The sequence below is a fragment of the Apteryx rowi genome, unplaced genomic scaffold (assembly GCF_003343035.1).
Source record: "Apteryx rowi isolate R43461 unplaced genomic scaffold, aptRow1 scaffold_435, whole genome shotgun sequence".
NCBI lineage: Eukaryota > Metazoa > Chordata > Aves > Apterygiformes > Apterygidae > Apteryx > Apteryx rowi.
In genome coordinates this window covers 117150-131090 of record NW_020450689.1, presented here as the reverse complement: position 1 = coordinate 131090, position 13941 = coordinate 117150, and the positions used below count along the sequence as shown (strand labels likewise).

Below are 13941 nucleotides of genomic sequence, written 5' to 3'. Positions count from 1 at the left end.
GGGATCTTATCACTGTCTGTAAATACACGATGGGAGGGAGTAAAGGAGACGCAGCCAGACTCTTCTCAGCAGTGCCCAGTGAACAAACAAGAGGCAACGGGCACAAATTGCAGGGGTGGTCGAACACTGGCACAGGCTGCCCAGGCTGCTCCATCCTTGGAGATACTCAAGAACTGCCTGCACCCAGCCGTGGGCAAGCAGCTCTAGCTGGTCCTGCCCTGCACGGGGGCTGTGCGAGACGATCTGCGGAGGCACCTTCCAACCTTGGCCTGTCCCCAACTCTCTGCTGCTGGGAAGCCGAGAAGCAAAGCAAGTGCAGGGGAACGCGCACGTATTGTCACGGGAATGAACACGGCAAGGCTCCCTCCTGCACTCGCTGATGCGCTCCGCAGAAGAAAGCTGTTGTTAATGACTGCATCCAAAACTTTATTATGCTGAACTGTTCTTTGTAAAAAGGATAAATTCAAAACCCAGTTTCCTCCCTCACATTATGAAATGCTCTGGAAGATCTCCCGTTTTTTTGACCTCAAGTTCTTCCCATTATAAACTGTAGGGAAAATAAAAACTACTAAAAATACATAAAAGGTATAATACATTATTTTAAATGGAAGAAAAAAAAGAGCTTTATTTTTCCCTAATGCTTAATTGTATTTAATAATACACAAAAGTAACACTGACATTGAACAGATTTAGTCTCCTTAATGTAACATTTGTTTAGCACGGTTGAAGACTAATCTTAATAATTGTTTGTTATTTCCACTGGAGGCAGGTTTGCCTCATGAAAGAGGTGCCATTGGGTAGCTTCAGATTAAAGCAGAGAGGTGACAGTAGCTGCTCGCTCTGTTCGCTGAGCACGACAGCCTGATCATGCAGCTGCCTCCTCTAGCCAGGCAGCGAATGCCTCCCTCTCTCACGTGGCAATAAAATAAAGTTGTCAAAATGATTTTTAAGTAATGGTAAGGTATCTAAACCAAATACTGTATAGGAAAATAAGGAATATATCAGCATTTAAAATGTATACGCTGCTAAGCATTTTTACTGTCGTTTCTTTAAGAAAAGTAGATCTAATTAGCTCTATCTCTAAAGTGCGTACCTAGCATTTTTATTATGTATTATAACATTTTGCTTAGAGTTGACATTTTTATTCTGACAAGCACTGTCTGGAGAGCTCTCAATAAATAATACATTTACAATTTTCAGTAAATAAGCACTGGACACAAATCGTTATCCTTACTTACAGCTGCCCCTCTCTAATAGTGCTTTTACAGGTAAGGTGACTATTCAGTCTAATGCAATACTCTCAGTGCTGGAAAGATATTTTCATTCATTACCCCAGTCACAAGCACTTAAAGCACTTTTAGGCCCTGTTGCAAAACAGCAGGAATGGTAAAGCAAATAAGACTAAGTAAAACTAAAGTTCATCACCAAAGAAATCTGAGGTCATTCACCCTACAGAACTTGAAAATACAATGGCATACAAGATTGGCCATGTTTAAGTCCTATCTTTTTCTCATATTTTTATATTTACATTGACAATTTTAGGAAGGCAAGTATTTCAGTCCAGTCCCTACTACTAATCTGATGACTACAGAATGCATTTCAATTACTATTTTAAAGCATGATGTGATCATAGCATTGTTTGTGTCACAGTACATGAGAAACCAATGAAGTTTGAATTTATTTATCTGCTGCCAAGATCATACGACTGAAGCAACTTTACATATTTTTATAGCTATTTGCTCACTCACATTTTTTGCCATTGAGCCTGATTTTACTTGTACCCATTCACACTGAACTTGCCTTTCTCACTACCCTAAGGAAAGCCAGCTTATAAGCTGGCTTTTTAGCTATGCCTCTTTATATGTGTTCATGATACTCGTAACAAAACATCCGAACAGTGTAAAGAGAGCAGATCTTATACTACATGCTTAAAGGAGCATGTGGTAAAAGATAGACATAGATGAGCATATTGCAGAAAATCTCATAAAATGGAAGTATGGAGACAATCTACCACACAGTAAAATGTAAATAATATCCAGCAGTTCACAATGTCAGGAATGAAGAGATGCAGTCGCATTAAAGGAAAAAGATGAGATGCTCCCTGAAGGTAGGGACACCAGACAGTACAATCACTGGAGGAAAACTGGGTGGAATGGTCAGGAGATGCTGGTGTTTACAGGATCCAGGCCTGTTTCAGTTTAATCCATTTCTTTCTACAAGGCTGCCTGTAGCTAAGGTTAAAAGACAATGAGAAAAGATTGAAAGCCCATGTGTTTTAATGAAAGGGTTTTACTGATCTCAAATATTCAGGCCCGAGTAAACCCATTTCCTCACTGTAACATGAACATATAAAATGGTAAAACTAAACATCTACCCAAAAGTATCATGGCTAGAAGAGATGTACCAATCTTCAAAACTGAGCCCTGAATTTCAGACCCTCCCCGCATCAGGATTCAAGCTAAGATCAACTCTGTTAATTAGCAAAAGCAGCAATGTTGTAGGTATAGCGCTTCAACAAGAAAACAGCCTGCACTGGGACATACAACCTCCACAAAAGTGGGGTGATGCGATGTTGTAGATCTTACTTCTGGATGATAGTAATCGAGGTGTATTTTCCCCAGAGAGGTCCTCATGTGGCTATCTCCACTCAACTTTGTTGATAATATTGAATTAGAGCTAAGAACTGAAGGGATGTGAAAACTTTGGTACCTTTTAGCATAAAAGATGGTCTCCATATTTACTGATTTACTTATATAGCTCTCATTCTTCATGATACCTGTGTAAAAGTCTGTACTGATCCCCATTTCTGCGCCATGAATAAATTCTGTGAACAAAGAAAACTGAAGGGAAATTTTCAACTGTAGCACGAGATGTACCGGCAAACGCTGAGGAATGACTATATTGTAACCCACGCAGAACCTGTGATTAATGACCAGGTGCTCCAATGCTACAACACTGGGCAAGATTGTAGTGTAGACAAGCAGATAATAAATGTGAAGAGAAGGCGGAAAGATGACAACATGTGCCAATTACTTAAATAAAAATTGTGAGATAGCATTTAATCATGAAGTGGTAATCTGAGAGCCTTAAAGGATATAAGACAGGAAATAATCAAATACGCATAAATTCTCATATACCTAGAAGGATACATAAGAATATAAGACAAAAAAATTACCAGATACAGTATGGTTGGAAAACACAGGCTGAGTTTGCTTTTGGAAAAAAATAATTACCTAAACACAGGTTTGGTTATAAATGTCATTAAAATTAGTTCATTTAACTTATTTCTGCTTTAAAGAAGAGTGAATTTCTGATTAATAAAAAAAAAACCCACACAGATAACTCAGAAAGAAACTAGGCGACATCTTCTTTTAGTTACCAGGGAACTAACCTTAGTAACCACTTTCTTTGTGGTAATGTTACTAAATTACTTTAATTTAGCCTATTAAGACATAGGAACTACTTGTACTTTTCAATAACTGAACTTCTGGAAAGTTTAGATCCATAAAACCTCTCTAAATATTATATGAGCAAAGGAATATATTTCCTCTAAAACAGAAAAATAAATTGCAAGGAAAAGAAGTGACCAACGTGATTTTACAAGTCACTGGATTTAAAAGAAAACAGAAAGAGTCACCTTTACTTATATGGTAGAGGTAAGCAATGCAAGAAAACAGCCGTGTAGGAAAATGCTCTAACTTTGTCTGGCTTATCTATTTAGATTGTGAACTCTTTCGGGCAAGCACCTTTTTTTATGGAAGCATGTTCAGAGCTTAGTGGAAGGATTCCTTGGCCTCAGTCAGTCTCCAGATGCTACCACAAGACTAGTACAGCTACCATTACTAGGAACTGAGAAAGATGAAGGGTTATTATATAGCTAGTACATTGGTGGGAAGGGGAAGGGGAAGGGGAAGGGAAAAGGTTTCAATTTTGATAGTATAAACGCTGAGTTATTGAAGTCCTTTATTGAATCTGCCTTTTAAAGTAAACCTATGGATTGTAACCAAATACAGGGAAATCTTAACAATACAGCTTCTGATAAAAATGTGCATTAAACTGACTATCTCCATAACCAGTTATGAACTTACTTACCAGAAATGATTTTTAAGAAATAAAGAGGAAAATGGGAGTATCAGGAGACTGGTACCTTGCAGATGTGGGAAAGTTATTCAAAGAAAATGAAAGGTTCTCGAAGAGCCTATATTTTTTCACATCTAAAGGGTTTGCTTTTAGCAGAGAGGAACCCCAGCCACCATTTGGGGATTCCATAGATATCACAAAACAAGAAAACTCTAATATTAATTTATTTTTAACAATTAGTTTGGATAATCCTAATACCAAATCCCAGGAATATTTTTAATGTCTTAAAACAGAAAAATATCTGTAGTCATGCAGAGAACTGGAGAATAATGAACATTGTGCTATAAATGCCAGGTGTATCAGGACAAGTAGAGATTATGCCTTAATCAGCAGAAACTTTGGGTGTAGAATATGACAGAAGACAGATAACTTGAATCAAATCTCAGCAACACTTCTGAAAAACAATCAAAACCATCTTCATTGACCACAGCTAGTCAGCAGCTTGCTTCTAGGTCTGATCCACAAAAGAGAACTCCTGACACCTAACATCCTTAAAGATTGTGCTTAAAACTATATCAAAAGGCAAGAGTACATGCCAGAGCTCAGTCTGTTCTCAGCCGTCGGAGGTTTAAAACAAAGAATACAAACAGAAACTTCCCATTCATTCAATAAGATCTAACACATACAAATTCTATAAAAAAAAACCTGCATAAAATGACAGCTGAAATGGTTTACCAGTACCCAGCTATAAAACACATTATGTGAAAGCTATGGTTCTTTATTTCCTGGTGAAGTCAACAGAAACTGTATATATTTACGTGTGCAATATTTGGGTACACTGTCCTTAGGGGCATGACAGAAAATTTTATAGGGGAAGCATTAATCTGTTTTAAGTCAATACAACAGAAAGCCTTCAATTTTTATTAACTCATGAAGCGCAAGGAAAAAAAACACTCGAAAACTGACAAAACGTGAAACAACTGCTACAGAGTAGTGTAGTATGGTTTTCTACATTGTTGAAGTCCCTACTCTATATAAGATTAATATTATATATGAATAACTTTTATTTTAGCCATCTTTAGGCATATTATATATCACTATGAGCTACATATATCCACCTATAGAGAGAGACTACAAACAGGTGCACATGACAGAGAATATATGGGAATTTATGAATATACTACTCTTTATATAGATGTTCATTATTCCACCACACTTAAGTAAAAGTCTTTGATCTCTGCATGTTCAACTATGGTCTTCAATGAGGAAACAAGAATGGGAAGCAGTTTATAAAAAGCTTGTGCTAGAATTCGGCCCTGAGCTGGGCTGAAAAGCGATACCGTGTACATCACACACAATCAAGGTCACAAGTGAACTGGGAATCCAGGCCCTGAGTAATGAGGGCTTAGCACCAGCAGCAGCGCCATGCCCAGTCGCCAGCGCACAAGTGCCAGCTGACCTGCCAACCTAGTGTTCCCCATCTGAACGAGGGAAATCTGCTCTCCTCACCACACACAAGATGTGTACCGCTAATTATTGCTCGCAGAGGCTTGTGATGAAGTACAGTAGGATAACTCTCTGGAAGCCAACTCGTAGCCTAGAAGTCAGGCAATCCAGGCAATGGAAATGGGTCTTGCAAAAGTAATATAAGCAATATTCTGTAAGAAACTTCTTTTATTGATCGGGGATAGAAAGGGAGAGAAGCGGTCTGAGCATGCTTTCAAACAGACACTCTCCATCTGAGCACTGTAAAGAAACGTAACATTTGATTCTGCTGGAGGATACTTGCACAGAAAAAGATCAGTAAAAGAATCCTTCTTCTTACAGAAAGAGTAAGAAGATGACTATATCAAAGTTATCCAAGAGGCCCTAGAGTCTAGTGTTGTTGATTAAATTAGGCACCTGTTCATTTCTGACCTCTTCTGCCTTATGAGAACACGTCAGCAAAGTCTTTACATACTCAAATTCACTGTAAATATTTATAGCATTCTTTTATTTTTATAATTTTCTCATTCCCAAATCTTTACAAATCAAGTCACAGGAATGCCTTAACTTAAAGAGTACACAAATACTAGACCAGGAAGTCAAAAAATATTGTTAATCATGTGATGTTGAGACTCTTTTTTTCAAACTACAATTAATGCTAAAGACTGACCTAAGATATATTCAGTCCTGTATGAGGCGCTCATGTTCACAATATTATACACAAGACATGACACTGGCTGAAGCACTATTATTAAAGAGAGATTAAAACAGCTGTACATTATGCTGAAGCACTCACTCTTTCCTTTACAAACAGACGGTCCTGGATTACAAGCAGCACTTGACCATTTAAATCACTACAACAACGAGATTTAACCAGCTGGGCCATATTCTCTTAGGCAATGCCTGTTGACCTCCTCAGTCACAGCTGCTCAGATGAAATTCTCATTAGACCACTTATTTTCAGAAGCCAAAGGATTCTGATTAAATATATTTATTTAGACATGGTAAAGTCTTTCAGTATGTATTCCTTTTTTCAATGTTACTAGTTACAACAGAGACCACAAGCACTATATACAAGCATAACTGACACTTAGTATCTGAAAGTACACCACAAAATATTTATGTATTAGACACAAGTGATTCTCATTAACTCAAATCCAGACCCTATAGATGGATGAAAAAGTTACAACAGTAACATTAAAAAGGACTTGTTGCTGTACTAGTCTGGAGGTTAGAGCAGAAGACTGGAATTCTTGAGTTCTTCACTCCGCACCTAACTCGGCTATTAACTTGACACATGACCTTGTTTTAGCCCAGTTCCCACCACTGCACGGATGTTCACAGAGCTCCTCCCTGTAAAACTCTAATAAATATGACAGATGTATTCAAAGGAGTGATGCAAGACTTCATTTCTCTCTAAGGCATTTTGAGAACCAAAGGTAAGAAAGTCCCACAGAATTTACACAATAGTATACAGTAGGAGAAGATGTTTGCTCACCATTACATTCATTAAAGAAATTATATCATGGTATGTACTTGCCCTAAAAATCAGCAGGCATGTTGCAATTTGGGTAAGCAATTTGTGGCAGATCAGGGCTCACTGTACAATGAGCTACTCACCAGCACTGGCTGCAAACCATTTTAAGAAGAGTTCTGTGAACTCCATACAAACCTATTTTAAAGGATACATGTTAAAGAGCATCACCTACAGTACATGTGTGATTAGGCTATTAATTGGGTAGTTTAAAAGACATTGTTAAGATGGCAAAACATTTGCTGCATTTCTCATTTCTGCAGCTCAGTCACCTATAGTCACAACAAAGGTCAAAATCTTAAAATATAAATTATTTTTAAAATGTTATTTTATTCAAATCAAACAAGTAGGGAGAGGTTACTTGTTTGCAATTCAGATAAACTTCTGAATACTGAAGTAGGTATTCAAATCTGTCATTGCAATTTTTTTATTCCTAGTCTACACAAGAATTTAAACCCATTGAATTTCTTAAGTGTAAAATTCTGTATATTTTCAAATCTTTCTATTAAGGATTTTTCTGCGTTTGCTTATACAGTGCCAATCAGATGTCCAGTAATTATTTTTGCAAAATGGAAGTGAATCTTTTCTACAGAAAATGCTTGATGGCTTGAAAAGAATTTGACATGAAGATACAGCCAATTACCTTTGAACTTACAAGCTTGAAAATAGTTTTCCAGTATAGTGTGGTCCATAAAAGGCAAAATCGTTTTATAGATTAGGAAGCACCTTTATTTCACAGCTGGTGGGAATAAGCAGCATGGAAGGCTCAGACTCAGTAAGAGTGATCCCTTTGCTGTGTACATACCTCTCTTAAATCAAATCAACTAGAACGTACTAATAAAGAGGAAGCACAGAAAATTCTTGAGAATTCATACAAAAATAAGCTACTAAACACTTGAATCCTTACTCTAAGATGTTATCCTTAAACATTTTGAAGCACATTTTTATTAGCACACCGTTCTGCATACTCCTGGAAAAGTCTTAGCTGTGGTGTCACTATAATCAACAGCAACTTGCATGCTCCTGCAGCAAAGTATGAGCCAAGACCTTTGATTAGCATGGAGTGTCGAACGACTGTTAACTGACTGTAAAAAAAACATTTTGCCAAAGTAACATTTAAAATAGTTTTCCTAGTCTAACCACCAAATCTAAGAAAGCAATTTTTAAAAGAGTGATCTTTACAGCTGAAAACTGACAGATGGTAGTAAAGAATCTGGGACATTCTCTCTTTAGAGATGTTTCACCAGCTTCAGAAAGGACACCTAGAGAACACATTTAACTATGTGCTGGCATTTAACAATTGTGCCAAGAAATTTGAAGGCCTACTTCCATTCCTACATGATTTAATTCCATATTTAAATATATTATTGTATCAGTATCAATTTTAACTAAAATCTACTTTGTTACACAAAGCCAAGGGATCCTAAAGCACATGCTTTGAAGGCTGTGGCCATATCATGAAACAGAGGAGGTAACATCATTCTGAATTCATTCATATTTTAAAGAAAAAGAAGATCACAAGGTTCTACTGCCTAGTGGTTCTACTACATTACAAATATTCTTCCTTGGTTATTTTTAATGCCACAAAACAACACTGGCAAAATAACTAACAGAATCTGCATATTTCAGAAGGTCTTCTGGAAGTCATACCTTCAGATGCCTCCATGCCTCTATATCTACTTCAGAGCCTTCTGCTCATTCCTCTTCCTTTGTTCAAGCTAATGCATGAGCTCAGAGACAAGATCTGAGCTCATCCTTCTCGAAGTATCCTACTCAATCCTACTTGAAATGGGGAAAGATTTTCATAGTGGACCCTGTCCACTACGCGCACACTGCTAAACTCATTCTCCAATTGTTTAGTCCCTATCAAAGCAAAAATCTTAGCAAAGTCAAGGAAAACATTATCTGAATAAAGACTGAACATAAACTGCCTTACAGCTCCAAGATTTGTCCTCATTTTTATGTCTATCTTTTAACACATGTAACAATATCTGAGCACACTGTAAAAAGACTGATTTTTTTCAGCTGCAAATCTATATATATATAGGTCAGAACTAGGTCCTCTTAAAACTCAAAACAGTTTCCCATTCTCCTAGCCACAGATGCTGGGTCACTAAGGTGATGAAAGATGAGAATTTCAGAGGCAAAATAAAACAGCTCTTGTTTTATTCATTCCTATTGTTTAGAATAACCATTTATCTTTTAAAAGAAAAAGAACAAATACCACTGAAGAATATCCCTCACTACTCTACGACCAGTTAGGAATTCATCATAACCTTTCAAGTAAGAGTTGAGTTTTCATCTAAACCTACAATCTTGCTTTGACTCACAGACAACCAACACAATTCAGAAAGTTTTAAAAAACAGACATATTTGTCTAAAATCCCTAATGGATCTCAAACTACCATTGCCATGGTAACCTGTGAATAACTTTCTCCTAGCCTTTGCCAATTATGCAATTCTCTGGCTCTTGATACCCAACACATTCTTTATACTGTAAAATTTGTGTGTGKGGGGGGGAAATGTTTCAGTCTTATCCAACACATACCCTCTTGCTCAGTCCTGGTCATTTCTTCTAGTTTCTTCTGCTTCAGTGTGTCCACCACGTCAGCAAGGCTTCCTTTGCGGCGTTCTGGCGTTCCAAAATTAACACTGGTCATTAGCTCACTGCGGTCACGACCTCCTTCGTCGGGCTTGTGTGGTGAGGTAGAGGTATTTCGGAAGGAATATAGGGAACATAACTTACTACTCTCTGACTCCTGCAAAGAAACAACACAATGTGAAAACATAGGCTATTCTCTTAATTGAGGATCTCAAACAGGTAGCAACTGAAAGCATTACTTATTAGCATGTCATACTAAGGAGCCTACATGTATCCTGCAGCTTCTAAAACGGGCATTACGATTTGAATGTCTTAGCTTCAGTGCTTGACAGGGGCCTCTCTTTCCTTAAGACCAGTCCTCTCCATGCTTTTCACTGTCATGTTTCATGCCTCAGATAGTCCTCATCAAGGATTCTGCTTGTCAGAAACAAGCAATTTCAACACTTTTTTCAATGAACTTGTTCAGTTTTTGAAGTTGTCTTTTGCTTTTTTTAAGTAATGGCATCACAGGTAGCACAAAGAGAGAAAATACAAGCAAGGCCAAATAATTCCTGGACAGATCCTCAGCTAATGGAAATCAACATAGGTTTAAAACTTGAGAAGGAGTTAGGCCAATATTAACTGAGGAGCAAAGACAATCAAAAGAATACACTTCACAGTGAAACAAGGCATACGGTATGCATCCATTCATACTTATTTACTGCTCTTTAGATTATATCCTTTTCTTAAAGAATGAGGATTATAGTGCTTCCAGTATACAAAAGCAGACGAGTTTATGTCAGAACAAGTCATGGATGCTGATACACAGGTATTAGGACCGCATTCGTCAAAAGAGGGATTATGTATTCAAAAATACAGAAACGGAAGTAAAAAAAGGTATATCTCCTTTGTCAATATGTAACACATAGTATTTGGACAATAAGCTAAGAAATAAGCATCAAAAGCAACCATTAATGTCCAGCTCTCATCAATTTTGCCATATCACCCAAAAGCAGAGCCTTATGTGACCTTCTTTTGCTCCGCCTCCTCAGTCTCCCATCGACAGGCATTCACTGCATCTCTGCTCTCACTCTCTCTGCTAAGAAGAGTACAAACTCTTCAATTTGCCCTTAAAGCCTCAACCACAAGAATTTCTCATGCAGTTCTCTTTCCAAAATTATTATTCTATTTTAATTTTTTAATGATATCAGCTGCAATGTTAAAAATTTGGGTTAAAAAAATATTGGGCTTTGTGTTTATTGTTGACTAGACATGTCGGTGAATATATTCAATGCCATAAAACAGATTTTCATTAAAGAGTAATAATAATAGTCACAATATATTTAAGAATTAACAGAGGCATTAATAGTTCTATCTAACTCATTTTCCCAATGCCATGGTAAATGCATAGTATGCACAACAAACAATAATATTCCTACTACTTTGTGAGCTGAAAATACCCATCTACAGAGTACTGAGACAACCTGGGTTGTGCAATATTCCATGTGAAACAGTCTGAGGAAAGAGGGACTAGAAAACATAACCATTGGCAACAATGTCAGACATAAATCTTTCCTTCAGGCTTGAAGGGATTAAGAAACGGCAGTGCAAAATAACAGAAGGAACAACACTAGCAGTGAACAAGTGTGGCAACTAAGGGCTGTGGACTGCGTAGAAGGTGGTGGTGACAAATTGCTATCGAGCACTGCAGTATATGGTCAGCACAGCATTACTACTGTCACTAGAGAAGGAGGCAGCATTTGCTAGTGATGTTGAAAATGCATTTATTCACTAAGGCAGTAAACTAGAAGAAGATACTGTATCATACCAGCAGTCACAGCATCCCTTTCAACACAGCAGTAGTGACAGAAATTATGTAAGCACAGATAGAAAGAGAGATGCCATTGAACTAACCTCTATCCTCGTTTTTTAATCTATCAAACATTAAAGAATGTCTTATTCAATCCATTTGTATTGATTAAAGAATCAGAGATTACCCAAAACAATGATAGCTTAGATGGACTTGGTTTGGAGCTGCATTTATTTTGTTGCTACAAAAGGAAGGCTTTATTATCTTCAATAGTTTCTGAAAACTATTTTGCACTTTTCTTAAGACTTTTTGTTAAGTTCCTATGGGAATGAAAAAAAGCATCTTCTAATATTTTTCAGCTTTAAAACTTGAGTTTCTATAACACATTTCCTTAATGAAGAATTAGTACCATATAACATGGCATTTACATCTTTGAAGCTTACAGTATAAGAGTAACTTAGTAATTTAAAAGCAGTTTGTTCTCAAGAAAGCAAAGTCCTCTCATAGTCAATGGAGAATATCCATCAAGCTCAATGGGGTTTTTATCATGCTCTCAGCAAAGAACACTCAATCTGTCGTTTAGGCCGGAGACAAGAAGATAAGGCTAATCTGTGGGGTAAGTAGAAATGACCGAACGTTCTTCCTCCTGATAACCTACCCTATCCCTCCTCTGGAGGCATACACAGTGCAGCACAATGTTCCTTCAACGCTCGTGTAAGACTCTCCAAATCCTGCCTCCATTATGCACCACATGCACACTTCTTCACCCAAAAGCCTGAAATGGCCATAATAGAGAAGTGACAAGTTTAGCCTCTATGAAAACGAGGCATGTTTACAGGGTAGAGGCAGAGTGATAATTTCCAAAAGAATGAGGATCTGTTCAACTAATAGGGTATATTATAATGTCAGTTTTGTGGATAATGAAAATGTAGAATAAAAATAAAAGACGAGCAAAAGGTATCCCTAACATGTTTGGTTGTGTTTGGCTCTGCAGCTGCAGTACTGGGATCACTAAATGGCTAATACATTTTCAGTGTACTATCTGAATTGGCACTTTAAGAAACCCAGCAACAATGGCTTTCTGAACTCCAGTTTTCTCTGAAATCAGCAGTGGTAAAAAGGGTGGCTGAGGAGCCAACAAGAGAACTACACAAACTCAAAGGCATTCAAGGGATTAAATGGGCAAATGGAAAAACTGTAGACCAGTCCAGTGTAAATACACAACTAATAATAGCAGAACTCAGAACAATCTAAATCAGCTGCATCTACAATTACCTACAAGAAATAAGACCAATTCCCATGCACTCTATGATTCTAGATAAATTCATAAGAAATGTAAGAATAAAATTGCTAAGTTTTGCTAAGTATGCTGAAACATTATAAAGGCTTCAGATAGGTATTTTCATTCCTATATACCTACGGTTGGCAGCTTTCTCTTTTATTCCAGTCATATGAAGAGCTTATATTGATCTCACATTCACGGAAGACTAGACAGATTAAAAAACAATGGGGCAAGGGAAGCCTTTCCATTATATTTTCTCCAGAAAGGTGACTCCTCTGTATTTGAAAGGCAATTGTTACTGCAATGATCTGCTCATTCAAAATCAAATAAAGGTTACAAATTCATGGAGGATTTTGATGAGCTTGGTGGACCACATCATCTTTCATGGAACAATTTACATCACATTTATGTCCCAGCTCCTCGCCCACTGCATGACTAGAAGTGCTCCTAGCACATGCGTCAAAATGCAGGCCTGGCTATCAAAAGTTCATATACGCACACATTCATCAGTGTGCAGACACCCTCATAACGTAACTGGAAATGCATCCTCACGGCACAGATATCCTCAGAAAAGAGACTAGCAGAGCATGGGTATTGTTTGGTAGAAGAAGTACCTCTTCTCCACAAATTGTTGGTTGGTCCTCTTGCTCTAACGCACAAGGTACTCTCACTAGAAAATCTGGAGTCCAGAAGAGAAAAGGCCTGCTATGCTTCTCACCATACAACAAGAAAATAAACATGTGGGTAGGCAAGGAGAACCTGGTTCCTTTCAAGATGGGAGGATTCAAGAACGAAAGAGAGCCTATCCCTGAGAAGCTTTATGAAGCCACCTTTTATGGAATGAGGAAGCTCTGTTACATTTCATTTGATCTGAAGAGAGAAGGGAAGCTACTCAAAGGTATTTTTCATGCCTTTTCCAAGAGTAAGGAAGAAGAGGCACCAATAAGTAAAGTGCCCAGCCAAGATCAACTTGAATGTTTTCATTTTGCAAAACCCAGCTGAGCAATCCATCAGCACTGATGAAAATTCTCAGTACAAGTCAACTTTTTTCTGCATAACTGATAATATTTAATAGGAAATTGGACAACGAAATATCTGACTAATATGAATATCCATTTAATGCATTTGGACACAATCTGGTGGTCAAATTCATCCAATAGCTGTATAAT

The 13941-nt window shown here is 37.5% G+C and overlaps 1 protein-coding gene across 9 annotated transcripts in view; it reads right to left on the bottom strand.

Moving 5' to 3' along the window:
* Positions 1–13941, bottom strand: part of SOX6 (SRY-box 6) — a 270848-nt gene that overhangs the window by 211408 nt on the left and 45499 nt on the right. For 8 of the 9 annotated variants that reach the window (XM_026076624.1, XM_026076621.1, XM_026076623.1 and 5 more), the window contains one exon: positions 9648–9858. The exons of the other annotated variant lie outside the window; for it this stretch is intronic. In XM_026076624.1, coding sequence (XP_025932409.1) covers positions 9648–9858 — 211 coding nt within the window. The remainder of the gene's footprint in view (positions 1–9647; positions 9859–13941) is intronic. 9 annotated transcript variants of the gene reach the window in all.